Below are 15,244 nucleotides of genomic sequence, written 5' to 3' on the forward strand. Positions count from 1 at the left end.
GCCGTATAAACAACTTTAACACTGTTACACATATGTGCCACACTGTGAACCCACACCAAACAAGAACGACAAACACATTTCGGGAGAACATCCGCATCGTAACACAACATAAACACAACAGAACAAATACCCAGAATCCCTTGCATCCCTAACTCTTCAGGGCTACAATATACACTCCCCCCCCCAACCCCCCAACCCTGCCCACCTCAACCCCGCCCCCCACACCTCACCCCCCCAATCTCCCGAATTCGAAGGTCTCAAGGTTGGCAAGTATGGTTCCGACTTTTACAAAGCAATTAACTACCTGCTGCCACCTACTGACATGGAGTATTACGTGGCTACCCTGTCGAGTTCTACGCAGCACAGACACTAAGCAACGGCACATTATTTGCAGATTATAATTATTGATTTGCAAAAAAAATATTTTTTGGACCAATTAAGTGAAGTTGCATAATTTCCCACGGCACACCAGACAATATCTCACGGCACAGTGGTTGAAAAACACTGGGTTAAGGTTACAAAGAGCTGGAGGGAAGGAGATTATTCTAATGAGTTGTTTCTACAAATGACCAACGGGCCGGATGCAGGTTTTAAAGGGAGACCTTTGAATTTCAATGAAGCTGAGATTACGCACTCGCCGACTGGTAAACATGCGCTCATGCCTGTAAAATAGCATCGCAAACCCTCAGGGAAAGGAGCTAAAATAGCATGAATAGCTGTGCCGTCTCCAGGAATGCTCCAATCAGAGTTTTATGCCGCCAATATCGATCATCAATGAGTTAGATCGGCCGATACGGATCACCTGTATATTAAAGTTAAAGTACCAATGATTGTCACGCACACACTAAGTGTGGCGAAATTCCATCACCCTTGATCACCCCCTGGGAGGTGAGGGGAGCAGTGGGCAGCAGCGGGGGCCGTGCCCGGGAATAATTTTTGGTGATTTAACCCCCAATTCCAACCCTTGATGCTGAGTGCCAAGCAGGGAGGTAATGGGTCCCATTTTTATAGTCTTTGGTATGACTCGGCTGGGGTTTGAACTCACAACCTACTGATCTCAGGGCGGACACTCTAACCACTAACTGATATTAGACCTGTCATGTCTCTTGATCATGTTTTTGTTTGGCCATGTGCTGTTTATTTTTTGGACTCTTTTTAGTTCCTGGTTGTGCACTCTTGCTTGTTTTGTTTCCATGACTATTTATTAGTTTCACCTGTTTTTGGACTCACGCACCGGACTCATTTGGACACACGCACCTGTTGTAATCATGTCACGATTATTTAAGCTTTCAGTTGACAGGCAGTCGGCCTGGCGACATTATCATCACTCTGCTTCATGCCATGTTTACGATTCCATGCTCAGTTCACACTGTTTGTTTCACCGTTCCATGCCAAGTAAGTTTTTGTTTATTGTTTATAGTTTCTGCCTTTGTGCAAGTTTTGTTTCAATAGTCAAGTTTGTTCTCCGCCATTGTGCGTGCCTTTCGTTTGTTCTTTTTTGATAGTGTTAAATAAAAGATGTACTCACATTCACGCCTTGCCCGCGCCACCTTTCCGTTACATTCCGGGAAAACAAAACACCCCAAGGACCAAGTCTTGACAAGACCGGTATTTATTTTTCGGATCTGGATACCCCTCTAAACTTATTAGTGTATTATTTTTTTATTTTTTTAAATGGACACGTTTGAAATCAAACTATCCAGTAATATTCATGAAATTAACTTTCAGTGCATTGCAAGACAAAAGTGCAACTTTTTTAACTAACCCTTTCCAGTTCCTTTTTCACTTTTTTATATAATTGATGTACTTAGTTGAATTTGTTTGTAATCCACGCCCTTACATTTCCTCGTTGTGGGATGAATAAAGTATTATCTTATCCTATCTTAACTGTTATAAAAATCGTCTTTATTCCCTCGCCAGGGATCACCACGGTGCTGACCATGACCACCATCAACACTCACCTGAGAGAGACGCTGCCCAAGATCCCGTACGTGAAGGCCATCGACATGTACTTGATGGGCTGCTTTGTCATGGTCTTCCTCGCCCTCCTGGAGTACGCCTTTGTCAACTACATCTTCTTCGGGCGGGGTCCTCAGATGCAAAAGAAGCTGGCTGAAAAGGCGGAAAAGGCCAACAATGAGAGGGCAGCCAAGTATGACGCCGCCAGGGTACGTTTGACACGACTCACAGAACCAATGAATACCAAATGGTGTGTTTCTTGCTGAACAATCAAATTGTTCCCACTGGTGTGAATATTTTCCGCAGGGAAAGCATTCTGCAGAACAGACCTCCTGCATGAATAGGTCTCCCAAAGAAATAATGACATTTTCCCCCCTTTTTCGCAGGATCTAAATGATAAATCAACTTTGACATCGCAATCCCTTTAAAATGAACTTTTGTTCACTTTTGACAGAAGCTGTTAAGAGAAGCCCGACTGGACGGCATGTTGACATTAATTAACAGGCTGCTCTATGTATGCTTGAGGCTTTAGATTTTTGTGGAGGCAAAAAAAAACAACACTTTGTCGTCTTCTCAGGAGGCAGGTAGTAGGGCGGCATCCCTAAAACGCTCCAATCAGTTTAGAGGCCTTCGCCACTCGCACTCGGTGAGTTGCTTTGGTAATGATCGGCGCCATTGCCATCAGCTGACATGGATCTTTCTTTCTTTATTTTGTTCTCAAACAACACACATCCCCCATCCACACACTCAATGCCAACCAGCATGACAATCTTTCATTCACTTTTCCATCGCAGTTGTTTTGTACATGACCAGGGAGTAGGGTTGTACAGTATACCGGTACTAGTATAGTATCGCGGTACTAACAAAATCAGTGGTTCTTAACCTGGGTTTGGTGAGTCGGCCTCAGGGGTTCGGCGGAGCCTCCGCCGCGGAGGTCAAGACACACCCGACTCATCGTGAAAATAAAAACTTCGGTCTTGAATTTGAAAAAAAAAACACATTGTATTTTTCACTAAAGAAGGGTTCGGTGAATGCGCATATGAAAACGGCGGGGTTCGGTAGCTCTAACAAGGTTAAGAACCACTGTAATAGAGTCTGTTAACATTAACATTAACTCCAAAGTCAGGCTTTTTTGTTGATTTAATGTGCATACAAAAGTAAACATGGACAGGTGCAAAGACAGCAATATATGATAAAATAAGGCGGCAGCTAAAGAAGGACTTCCCTATTCATCCCCGAAAAAACCCGCCAGCTAACTTTTGTCATAATTTTGCCAAGTAAAATTCCGATTATTATTATAATATTGCCAACATTTTTAAGTTTTCTTATAAAATTGTGAATTTTGTCGAGTAAAATTACGACTCTTTTCATAAAATTGGCATAATGTTAAGCTTTTCTTGTAAAATTGCGACCGTTATTCAGTAAAATTCCAACTTTTATCATTATATTGCACAAATGTTCAGTTTTTCTTGTAAAATTTTGACTTGCTTTGAGTTAAATTACGACTTTTATCATAATAATAGAGGTTGGCATTTTTCGGAGGTCTCAAGAAGGTAAAAATACAAGAATGAGTGTTTGTGTGTCCTTGTATTTCTACCCTTCTTGACACATCAACAAGGAAAACCGTCCATGTGAGGACCGGTGAACAAGTTAGGACCGAAATCGTGGTCCCAATACGGAAAACCATTGCATCTAATAGAAAGCCAAATACCAGAGCAGTGGTTCTTCACCTGGGTTCGATCGAACCCTAGGGGTTCAGTGAGTCGGTCTCAGGGGTTCGGTGGAGCCTCCGCCGCAGAGGTCAAGACACACCAGACTCATCGTGTAAATAAAAACTTCGGTCTTGAATTTAAAAAATTTTTTATTTTTTATTTTTTACTAAAGAAGGGTTCGGTAAATGCGCATATGAAAACGGTGGGGTTCGGTAGCTCTAACAAGGTTAAGAACCACTGTAATAAATCAAAAAAGGTACTATGCTCTGTTTGAAAAGTACCGGTTCGCCATATTATTATTATTTTTTTACAGGCACGTCGTCGTTACGTCGTCACATTGCTGGTTTTACGAGCAGAGGAGCATGTTCGGCAGCGCACAATCACGGAGTACTTACAAGCAGACACTCTGTAGACAGAAAAGAGAGAATGGACGCATTTTCGTCTAAAAACTAACGATAAAGGTGAAGATATAACACTGAGAGGTGCTTTAAGACATGGCTAGCTAGTTAGCGGCTAACATCGATCTGCAATCGGCAGTGTTTTAGCTACTTCTAAATCACTAATCCTCGCCTCCATGGCGACAAATAAAGTAAGTTTCTTACAAGTATCATCCCTGCAGGACGAGGAATAGCTGAACATGCTTCACTTTTTTTAACTTTAACTTTAACTACACACCATAGGAGGATACAATAGCTCACTGGCGTCACAATGTAAACAAATGCCCTGGGTGGATCTATACCTGACATCGACTGTAATGATGCCAAGTACAATAGTGTATCTAATCAATACTACTATGATTACAACAATATTCTTTATTGTCACAAAATCTTTTTTCTTTTTCTTTTCATAAACTCAGGAACTACGTCCCTGGACACAGAACTTAAATTATGACCAATGTATGATCCTGTAAATACTTGGTATCAGATCGATACTTACATGTGTGTTATCATCCAAAACTAATGTAAAGTATCAAACAACAGAAGAATAAGTGATTATTACATTTTAACAGAAGTGTAGATAGAACATGTTGAAACAGAACATAAGCAGATATTAACAGTAAATGAACAAGTAAATTATTAATTTTTACAGTTTGTCCCTCATAATGTTGAAAAAATAATAGAATGATAAATGACACAAAATGTTATTGCATATGTCAGCAGACTAATTAGGAGTATTTGTTGGTTTACTTACTACTAAAAGACAAGTTGTCTAGTATGTTCACTATTTTATTTAAGGACAAAATTAAGCAATAATAAGAAACATGTTTAATGTACCGTAAGAAATAAAGCCAATAATGCAATTTTTTTGTGGTTCCCTTTTTTTTTAGAAAAGTATTTAAAAGTAAATACATACATAAATATTGGTATCGAGACAACCCTACTAGGGGGTGCACAAACATTTTTTATTCACGTCCGATTGCCGATTCCTTATTCATCCCTATTCTAAATCGATTCATAATTTACCAAAATGCATTTAAAAAAAAACTCAACTTTTTTTTTTCTAAAACATTCTTTTAAGAATCAATTTTTAAAAATATGTTCTAAGAGCCGCTCAATGCAACTTTTCTAACCTGTTTTGAAAAAATGTAATTATCATTACACCAAATAAAATGTTGTGACAATCGGTTTGAATCAAGAACCGTGTTGAATCGAGGATCGATTCTGAATGAATCGTTACCCCCAAGAATCGAATCAAATCATGTGGTGACCAAAGATTCACAGCCCTGCTGCTTGCATAACAGGAAACTAAATGTACGACACGTTTGCAAACTCTACGCAGCTGCTTCGAGGGTGCTAACTTTCGAAAGTGTTGTTAGCATTCTTCTTGCATGCAAGCCCCGCCCCACATAACACAGACAGGGGCAGGAAGCGGCAAACAAAGTACAACAGGGTTTCTGCGCGTCATTAAGACGCATTAAAAGCCATTAAATGGATTTTGCGAAAATTAAGAACTTAAATGGCATTAAAAAGCATTAAATACGATGTACAGAGGCATTTAAAAAATTCATACAATTGCAATTGGCAACAAAAAAGACAACAAAACAAGTTGACCAAGTTTTTCAACCAATTGAGGGAAAAAAACACTTCAAGATGGTCAATATTTATCGAAGTGACATTTTTGCTAACAAATATTAAGTAATTTTACTGTATTTTTTACTATTAAGGATAATTAGGTTGTACACACACAGGTGCAAAAAGCGACAACCAAAGTACAACAGGATTTCCGCGGGTCATTTCAAAGTATTAAAAGTCATTAAAGGTATTCAAAATTTTATATAATTGCAATTGGCAACAAAAAAAGACAACAAAACAAACCACCTGACCAAGTTTTTCCAATTGGGGGAAGAAACTGCACTTAAAGATGGTCAATATTTATTGAAGTAAAATGTTTGCTAACAAATATTGAGTCATTTTTGTGTAGTTTTACTATTAAGGATAATTAATTTATACACACAAACACACACAGGTGAAAAAAGCGGCAACCAATGTACAACAGGGTTCCCGCGGGTCATTTAAAAATATGAAGTCATTAAATGGATTTGGCGAAAATTAAGGCCATAAATGGTATTTGAAAGCATTAAATACAATGTTCAAAGGTATTAAACATTTTATACAATTGCATTTGGCAACAAAAAAAGACAACAAAACAAACCACCTGACCAGGTTTTTCCAATTGGGGGAAAAAAACGCTTCAAGATGGTCAATATTTATTGAATACATTTTTGTTAACAAATACTGAGAATCCATTTTACTGTATTTTGATGTTTGTTTACTTATTTAGGATAATTAAGTCATACACCTTCCAATTACAACAGTACAATATACTACTGTAATGATATATGGTTATTGTGTTGGAAGGGTTACTTGCATTGTTATTATTACATTATGAGATATAATGTCATGATTACAAGATAAAAAGTTTAATTTTTAAAAAAGTCATAATTATTTGGCCATGCGATGAAGTGGCGACTTGTCCAGGCTTTTTATTAACTCTTTTTCCCCCCAATATAATTAGTAATTAGATGTTTAATAAAAACAGTGTATGTTATTTTAAACCACCGTATTATAAGCTATAATGTAACTTTGAGCAAGTTGCAAACAGTCCCTAATCCAACATCTAAAACCCTTGAATGACTGAACACAAATTTTCAATGTTCCACAAATGTCAAATTAATGCACGACAAAGATCCATTTTTAAAACGGCAACTTCTGACCTTGCACAGATCTAACACAACAGGACTTTGAAAGGACCCATGTGTGGATTCTTTGTTCCATTTGAGGAGAGTATCTCTGAAAGAATCATAAAATACAGATTAATACAGCGAATCATAAATTGTAGAGCAAGCGCACAAACTAGGGTTTGTTTGATATTTGTCAAAAAGTCAATAAATCAATTAAACTTTATTTATATAGCACTTTTCATGCACAGGCAAGTTGCAACACAAAGTGCTTTACGCCAGTAAAAAAAGCAATGCAAACACAAACATCACTATTGACATTAACAGAACATAGCATGGCACTGAGGATTAAGGTAAAAGGCCACCTTTGAGGCATCCACACTGGAGAATAACTTAACATCATCTAAAATATTATATTAAAAAATATATTCAAAAATAAGATATAAATAATACAAAAATATCTAAATGAGAACATACAATTGTGAGAATAATAGTAGTAATAATAGCAATAAATAACCGTGAAAATAACGGAATAAAAATTAAGAACCGAGGAAGAGTATGTGATCGGCCAATGGCACAATGTATTAGGTATCATTATCACTGGAGGGCGAGGCTAAACATGTTACACACCAAGTAAGAGCCAGAAGCATGCATGAATGCTAATTGCTAAGCTAGCTTGAAACAAGACAAAAAAAGTGCTTTGTAAATTTTATGAAGTTTAGATCGAACCGTGTTTAACAGGAAATTAAAAAGTAGATTAATTAGAGTCTCGAAAAAAGACAATTTAATGTGCGGCGGGGAGGTGTACACGTAAGTGGAGGGTAGTTTAATCCATATATCGGTAGTGTCGATACCAAGGGTGGTATCAGTATATGTTTGATACGACAGTAATTAGATCCATATTTTTACTTTCCCTGGACAAAGGACGACTTTGAGGGCAAAAACCAAATGATTCTAAAAAGTAGTAGATAGTAGTTTTATGTCTATGAATGTTCTCATTCATCCAGGTCGTTGTGGTCTCAGGGCATTCAATCGATCGCAACTGGACTTTTTGGTTCGCCTTGGAAGACTTCATTGACTCACACCACCCACTGGAACACAAACTGGGCGTTATCAGAACCCTACAGCAGAGAGCTGATAATGTTCCTACCAGCTCACAGGCCAGAGAGAAAGAGCATAGGCATTTGAGGGAAGCCCTGAAAACCTGTGGTTAACCCAGCTGGTCATTTGTCAAAAGTGCATCCAGTTCCAGGAATAACAAGAATGGAGTGGATGAGGAGGAAAAAGGTGAAAGGTGCAAAAATATTGTGATTCCATATGTATCAGGTCTATCTGAGCAACTCGGAATAACTTTTAACTAACACAACATCCCATGTACACTTCACACCAGGCAACACCCGGAGACAGACACTGGTGCATCCTAAAGACTGGACACCCCACACCCACAAAAACAATCTGGTGTATGCTATCCAGTGTAATGATGAATGCACAGATTCATATATCGGGGAAACTAAACAACCACTAAGCCGACGCATGGCACAGCATAGACGGGCAAACTCTTCAGGTCTACCTGCACCTCAGCACTCCTTTGAGGACAAAAATGTACAGATTCTGGACAACGAGGACGGATGGTATGAAAGATGAGTGAGGGGAGCCATTTATGTCAAGGTTGGAAAACCATCCCTGAACAGAGGCGGTGGTCTGTCTCCCACATACAACACTGTCCTTTCAACCATTCCTAAAAGACTGCAATTTAGCCTCCAACAAATAACAGGAGTTAGAAGCATTCTGGCCACAGGAGGTGACCAGAATGCCATTTGTTTACCACTGAATGGAATGCTTACGTGGGGGATTCTGACTATTTTGGACTGGTACTGGTCGATCTACAGCGATCGTTCTGCCACACAATACCTCAATGCTAACGAGGGGAAATTACAGTTAGGATTGCTCGTTTGCATCAAAACAGTTGTTTTTCTCACTACGATAGGGCCAAACCATCCTTGCCCAAGCACACCCTCCTGGTTTTGGAGTATAAATATTTGGGGTTTTGGCACCAGCCGCTAGACTAGATGTGACCAATCTAAGTCTATGACTAGATGTGACCAATCTAAGTCTATGACTAGATGTGACCAATCTAAGTCTAAGACTAGATGTGACCAATCAAAGTCTAAGACTAGATGTGACCCATCGAAGTCTAAGACTAGATCTGACCCATCTAAGTCTAAGACTAAATCTGACCCATATAAGTCTAAGACTAGATGTGACCAATCTAAGTCTAAGACTAGATGTGACCAATCTAAGTCTAAGACTAGATGTGACCAATCTAAGTGTAAGACTAGATGTGAACAATCTAAGTCTAAGACTAGATGTCACCAATCTAAGTCTAAGACTAGATGTGACCAATCTAAATCTAAGACTAGATCAGACCAATCTAAGTCTAAGACTAGATCTGACCAATCTAAGTCTATGAGCATGAGCTGATGAAACGTCCTCCAAGACAAACCAAACAGTCCAGTTGCGATTGATTGAATGCCCTGAGATTAAAATAGTAGTTTTCGTTTTTATTGAGTTATTGTGTTCTATTGACTTTGTTTTGATCAAACAATCGTACGTAATGAAAGAGCGTAAGAACTAGTTTAAATATTGTGTTGATGTTGTTACACTGTCTATAATTTATAGTTAATAACATGTGATTGGTATCGGACAATTTCACTCATGAATGATCGGAATCGGCACCTTAAAACGCCGATCGGAACATCTCTAGCACAAACCAAACCATCCGATGTTCCATGACCTTCTTGGCAAAGGTACAAGGAAGAAAGAAAAAATGCTGGACTTGCTCAGCTGCTGCATTTGCATGACTGCCATTGTCCATTGCTCCTGATTGGCTACATGTCATCATGGGCATGCAGTGTGTTGTATCTGCTGTGCATTCCGACATTTTTCAGTGACGATGCTTTCGTGCAGGGGTGTCCAAAGTGCGGCCCGTTGCTCATTTTTGAACGGCACAATTGTTAGCTTCCTCTGTAGCTTTTTTATTGCAAATTTTGCAGGTATACGCCTCAACTGTCAAATATATTGTAACTTGACGAATGCTACCTGTTAGCATGCTAACGTTAGTATGCTTTCTTTCTTAGCTAATTTTATAGTCTTAGTTTAGTACTTAATGTATGCTAGCATTTTTAACACATTTTTCAGGAGTACATCACAGAGTAATATCTTGTGGTACTTGTTACAGTTTTAGCTTTTTAAAGCTAATATAGCAGGTATACACCTCAGTGTCATATATTTTGGTATTTCACTAATGCTAACTACTATTGTTAGCATGTTAGCATAGTACTGTTAGCATGCTAGATTTTTAGCTCAATTTGCCCGTATTTTATGCTAACTGTTAGCGTTTTACTTCAGTTTTGGCTCATAAGCATTCAGGCGAAATTTATTTTTGTAGTTCTTTGAAAGAAATCTATATAGTATACTGGTTTTGAAGGTGACAACTACCAAAATGGCCCTCGATTCCTTTGAATTGTCAGTCTGTGGCCCTCAGTGGAAAAGTTTGGGCACCCCTGCTTTAGTGACACAAGCCTTCTCATCGTTTTGCACGCCTGCTTGAATCTTCTCCTTCATCAACTTTCTATCAGAATCTTAAGGCTGTGAGAATGTGGCGGTCATAAGTAGCTCCAGGTGTCCCACAGGCATGTACCTCAATGATAATTACTTTTGGTCCCTCGCTCAGGCGGAGCCGGGCCACGGGAACATCCTGCTGACCACGTTGGAAATCCACAACGAAGTGGGCGGAGGGGAGATCACCACCAGCGTAGCGGACATCAGAAACTCTCAGTCCATGGTGCAGCTGGACAGCACGGCCTCGTCGCACATCCAGTACCGCAAGCAGAGCGGCGGCAACGGCCAGCGCTCGGCCAGTCGCCATTCCTTGGATCGGGCGGCCCAGATGAAACGCAGCCGCCTGAGGAGGCGGTCGTCGCAGCTGAAAATCAAAATCCCCGACCTGACGGATGTAAACGCCATCGACCGTTGGTCACGGATCATCTTCCCCTCCGTTTTCTCCCTTTTTAACCTCATCTACTGGCTCTACTACGTCTGATCAGACTGTTGTTGTCTCTCTCTGTCCTTTACTTTCTTTCCATTCGGTTTGTTTTTTCTCCCTTTTTTTTCTGTGCTTTTCTACATACGTTGACTCTTACCAAGATCAGACTAAAGACTGAGAAGATTCTGGACCAAGTACTCATCGAATAACTTTTTATATTTGCCGTCCTTGAATCTGTTTTTCTTTTCTATCGTGTGTGTGACCGTCGTCTCCCATCAACCATGAAAAGCCAGCAAAAAAACAAATTTCTAACCCATAAACTTTATACGGTACCACACAGGTGATCAGATAAGTGCAGGCAATTCCTAAAAAAAAATCCTTTTAAACGACATGTTTGATTGGTACCCTATGCACTGTTAATGCATGTAATGATCTGCCAATGTGGTCGTCTTTTACAGACAGTTTCGACTTCGCACTCTCAGGCTGTCAAGTGTTTACTATTCCCGGCATCATTTTGGTCAACCAGTGGAACAACAACGACAAGAAAGCACAAGACTGAACAACACTGCCGTTCTATCGTCGCTTCCGAGTAAACAGCGGACCAAATTCGGACCCAAATCGATTAAATTCCATTCAAAAACTGCTTAGGGGCTTTCAGGATCGCATCCACCGCAACCGGCAGTTTATTGATTCAGGAGCTTTTTCAAGTAACCCCATAAATGTGTGTTTGTGCTATAAATACATAAATTACAGTACGCTATTTTTTTTTAGGGGTGCACGATAATTACGAATTGTGACGATAAATTCGAAAAGCTCTGATTCATTTGAAAAGTGACATGAAATTACAGATCGGATTCAGATTCCTCGGGTGACGATTGGATTCAGAATCGATTCAACACGATTGCCAATTCAAACTGATTCTCGCAAAATGTTATTCGGTTTAAAAAGCTTAATAAAACTCTCTTGAGACAAATTACAGGATGCAAGTAAATGGGTTATACTTATATAGCGCTTTTCTACCTTCAAGGTACTCAAAGCGCTTTGACACTATTTCCACATTCACACACTGATGGCGGGAGCTGCCACGCAAGGCCCTAACCACGACCCATCAGGAGCAAGGGTGAAGTGTCTTGCTCGAGGACAAAACGGACGTGACGAGGTTGGTAGAAGGTGGGGATCGAACCAGGAACCCTCAGATTGCTGGCACGGCCACTCTCCCAACTGCGCAACGCCTTCCCCAAGCGCAGCGAGTGAGTCCGCAGATGGCCTCAAAAAAATTTTTTTTTTAAATTTACATTTTAGAATTAGATTGAACAGGAATCGCGATTTGAATGTGAATCGATTTTTGTTTTCAGTACCCTTTTGGTACTTTTTACGCCTGTGAAACATGGACCCTTACAGCAGAGCTGCAGAAAAGAATTCAGAACATTGAGATGAGATGCTACAGAAGACTCATGGGTATCTCCTACACCCAACATGTCACAAACGAAGAAGTCCGGCAAAAGATCAGCCAAGCCATCGGCCCACATGATGACCTGCTCACCACGGTCATAAAGCGGAAACTGAGGTGGTACGGACACATCACCAGATCCTCAGGCCTTGCAAAAACAATCCTGCAAGGCACCGTACAAGGTGGCAGGAGACGAGGGAGACAAAAGAAAAGATGGGAAGATAACATCGGAGAATGGACTCACCTGAAACTCACCGAGGCAATGAGAGCTGCTGAGGACAGAGAGGGATGGAGAGAGCTGGTCAACAGATCGTCTGTGGTGCCCCAACGACCCTTTGGGGTTATGGGATAGGTTAGGTTAGGTTTGGGTTAGAGTGAACTAATCAAGCGCTCCTGCCTCGTAGGAGGTCGGAAACGACAAACATGCCGTCGATCATGTGGGACTTCACTCTTTCAAAAGGAAGATATTCCGCGTGTTACTTGCGCCAAATAAAAACCGCCAAGGGGCTTTCAGGCTCTCGAGCAGCTTTGCCTCACCGGCAAGTAGAATATCCGGCAAAATGTTGCGCCTTTTTTCAGTGTCCCTATGGGTTAGGCTGAACCAATCAAGTGCTCCTACCTCCGAGGACAGTGATTCTCAAACGGGTGGAACGCGGATGACCAGCCCTTTGCCATCGTTAAAGATACTGACTTTTGTCGGCCAGTTATCCACTTGGGAAACATCGTTCGTATTTCCGATGCGCCGTTATATTTTCGGAAGTATGTTTGTCAGCAAAGGACAACGTGATAAACCCTGCTTGCACGGATGGTTGGAAATAAGGATATTTTGTTAAAGCCCCACTTAAGAACTTTCAGTTTTGGTTGATTTTGGCGGCGCCACTGGACCAAAGCGGTAGTGTTTTGCCAGAAGGAGAATACATTTCCCATGAGGACTAGTGCATATAGCGTCATACCGACATGATGTTCGCTGTAATATTGGCCAAATATTAGGTCTCTAAAGGCTATGCTGATGTTAAATAGCAGACACTATCAAGAAATTATCTTGGATTGTGCTACCAAACATGACGCCAGTACCGAGAATGTATCGGGGCGGATGCAGGTCCGAAGCAAAGAAAGAATGGCGGGGGATATTTTTCGAACTAGTAGTAGTGGAACCATCACGCTGGTGGCTATTTATTGCTACCACGATAGCTAACATTAGCATTATCATTGTGATTTGAGCATCGAAAGTCACTTACTAGTTTAGCAGGAATAGAGCCAAGGCAGCATGGGTCTGAAATTCCTCGTCTTTGAGCTCAAGCCAGCGAGTGAAAGCCGGGGCAATGACGATCCTGACTGTCCTTTTATCCGGTTAAGCTCCATTTTGCTTTGTTTGTCTCCCCAGACAAAACTTTTAGTTTCTTTGGTTGTTTTGGAGCTTTGGCCATGATTGCAGTAATCGCACGTAGGCGTTTGCATCAACTTCCGCCTTTTTAAGTAACGGGGAAAAGGGGAGTCTCGTATGCCGTAAAGAAAGTCAGTACATTGGTAGTTTTTTGTGTAGAAGGGTTCTTGCCACCCTCCTCGATGTCACTAAGTGCCAGTAAGAGTGGGACAGAGCCTTTCGGGCCACGATAGAGGTATCATTCAACTAGTTGTAAGTCCATGTATCATCCCAAAAGTTATGGAAATATTTTATGATGGTTGAAAAGTTACTTAGTGCTGCTTCAAATTCTATCTTTTTATGTAGCCGTTTTTACTTCTATTGTGAACACGACGTCACCCTGTAGAATGAAAGGTGGCTCTTATTGTCATAGGTGTCAGTCCTGGCGCATTTGTGGCAACGTCGAGGATTTGGTGAAAACTGAATCAACATTTTTCTTAACCAATTGATCTGGTGTGGGGGACTAAGAAGGAAGAGGATTTATGTGGCCATTATTTCCACCTGTGTTCCGAGGAGCTTGTGGGTGAAGCCAGGAGTGGAAAAAAACAAAAACGAAGAGGCAGTGTGCGGGTAAAATGTATTTGATAAGCAAACAAACAAAATGCTGTGTTCCAATTACCTCGGAAGATTGGAAGTCGGAGCCAGGAATGACGTCCAGTTACGATGTCGGAAATCGAGATGGCCACATCCTTGAAAGCTATTTTTGCGCTTGCTATGTCTGAAAAGAAACAAGTTATCAGAAAATATGCGGTGGATGAAGAGGAAAGACAGATGCTATTGCTAGCAATGTAGAAGGTATAACGCCAATGAAGTAAATGTAGTTTACACAACAGTGACGTTACCATATATAAATGTACAATGATACATTGTTTATGGCTGATTCACTGCGACAAAAACTAATCAGAAGTGCTAATAACGGATATTATACAAGCGTATATCATTGCTTACATCCAGATTAGCCATCTTTGAAAATTTTAAAATTCCAACTAGGAACTCAGAAATTCCGACTTCCCAGTACAAATGGCACGCACCGTATGCGAAACCAAAACTAAACTGAACGGGCTACAAAGTAAACGTACACGGGATGTAGGAGCACAGCAAACTTACTCATCCAAGTAGAAGATTCATTCAACAAAGTACCAACAACCCAGATAGCAACCACACAACCGAAAAACGTCTTGATTGGCATTAGGAACCAGGTGTGGGGGAAAGCGCTCAAAAGGCAGGAGTAAAGGTGCTGCAGGGGAACACACTCAAAACAGGAAGTGCCACCAAAATAAAAGCGCAAACTCATGAAAACGCCAACAAACTCAAAAGAAAACATGACCTGGTTTGACAGATCATGACATTGACGTGAGTTGTAAAACATTTTTTTTGTGCCAATTTTCTGCTCATTTGTCCGCTGTTTGTTTTCCAAGCCTCTTTTTTTAACGAAGAACTATGACGTATGTCGCTTTTCAAAAACGCAAGGGTCGAT

At 40.5% G+C, this 15,244-nt stretch overlaps 1 protein-coding gene and 1 long non-coding RNA gene across 5 annotated transcripts in view; one reads left to right on the forward strand and one right to left on the reverse strand.

Moving 5' to 3' along the window:
- LOC133657818 (gamma-aminobutyric acid receptor subunit beta-3-like) overlaps positions 1 to 12,254 on the forward strand; it is a 216,563-nt gene extending 204,309 nt beyond the window's left edge. For 2 of the 4 annotated variants that reach the window (XM_062059604.1, XM_062059614.1), the window contains 3 exons: positions 1,921 to 2,168; positions 2,537 to 2,605; positions 10,583 to 12,254. In XM_062059604.1, coding sequence (XP_061915588.1) covers positions 1,921 to 2,168; positions 2,537 to 2,605; positions 10,583 to 10,951 — 686 coding nt within the window. In that variant the 3' untranslated portion in view covers positions 10,952 to 12,254. The remainder of the gene's footprint in view (positions 1 to 1,920; positions 2,169 to 2,536; positions 2,606 to 10,582) is intronic. The other 2 variants (XM_062059608.1, XM_062059619.1) reach the window with 1 other exon arrangement.
- Positions 1,968 to 14,993, reverse strand: LOC133657864 (uncharacterized). The gene is made up of 3 exons (XR_009827382.1): positions 14,875 to 14,993; positions 14,387 to 14,485; positions 1,968 to 2,112 (listed from the first exon to the last, which is right to left on the reverse strand). It is a non-coding gene; the product is annotated as an uncharacterized LOC133657864 (long non-coding RNA).
- Positions 14,994 to 15,244: the final 251 nt, after the last annotated feature.

The sequence above is a fragment of the Entelurus aequoreus genome, linkage group LG01 (assembly GCF_033978785.1).
Source record: "Entelurus aequoreus isolate RoL-2023_Sb linkage group LG01, RoL_Eaeq_v1.1, whole genome shotgun sequence".
NCBI classification, from domain to species: Eukaryota; Metazoa; Chordata; class Actinopteri; order Syngnathiformes; family Syngnathidae; genus Entelurus; species Entelurus aequoreus.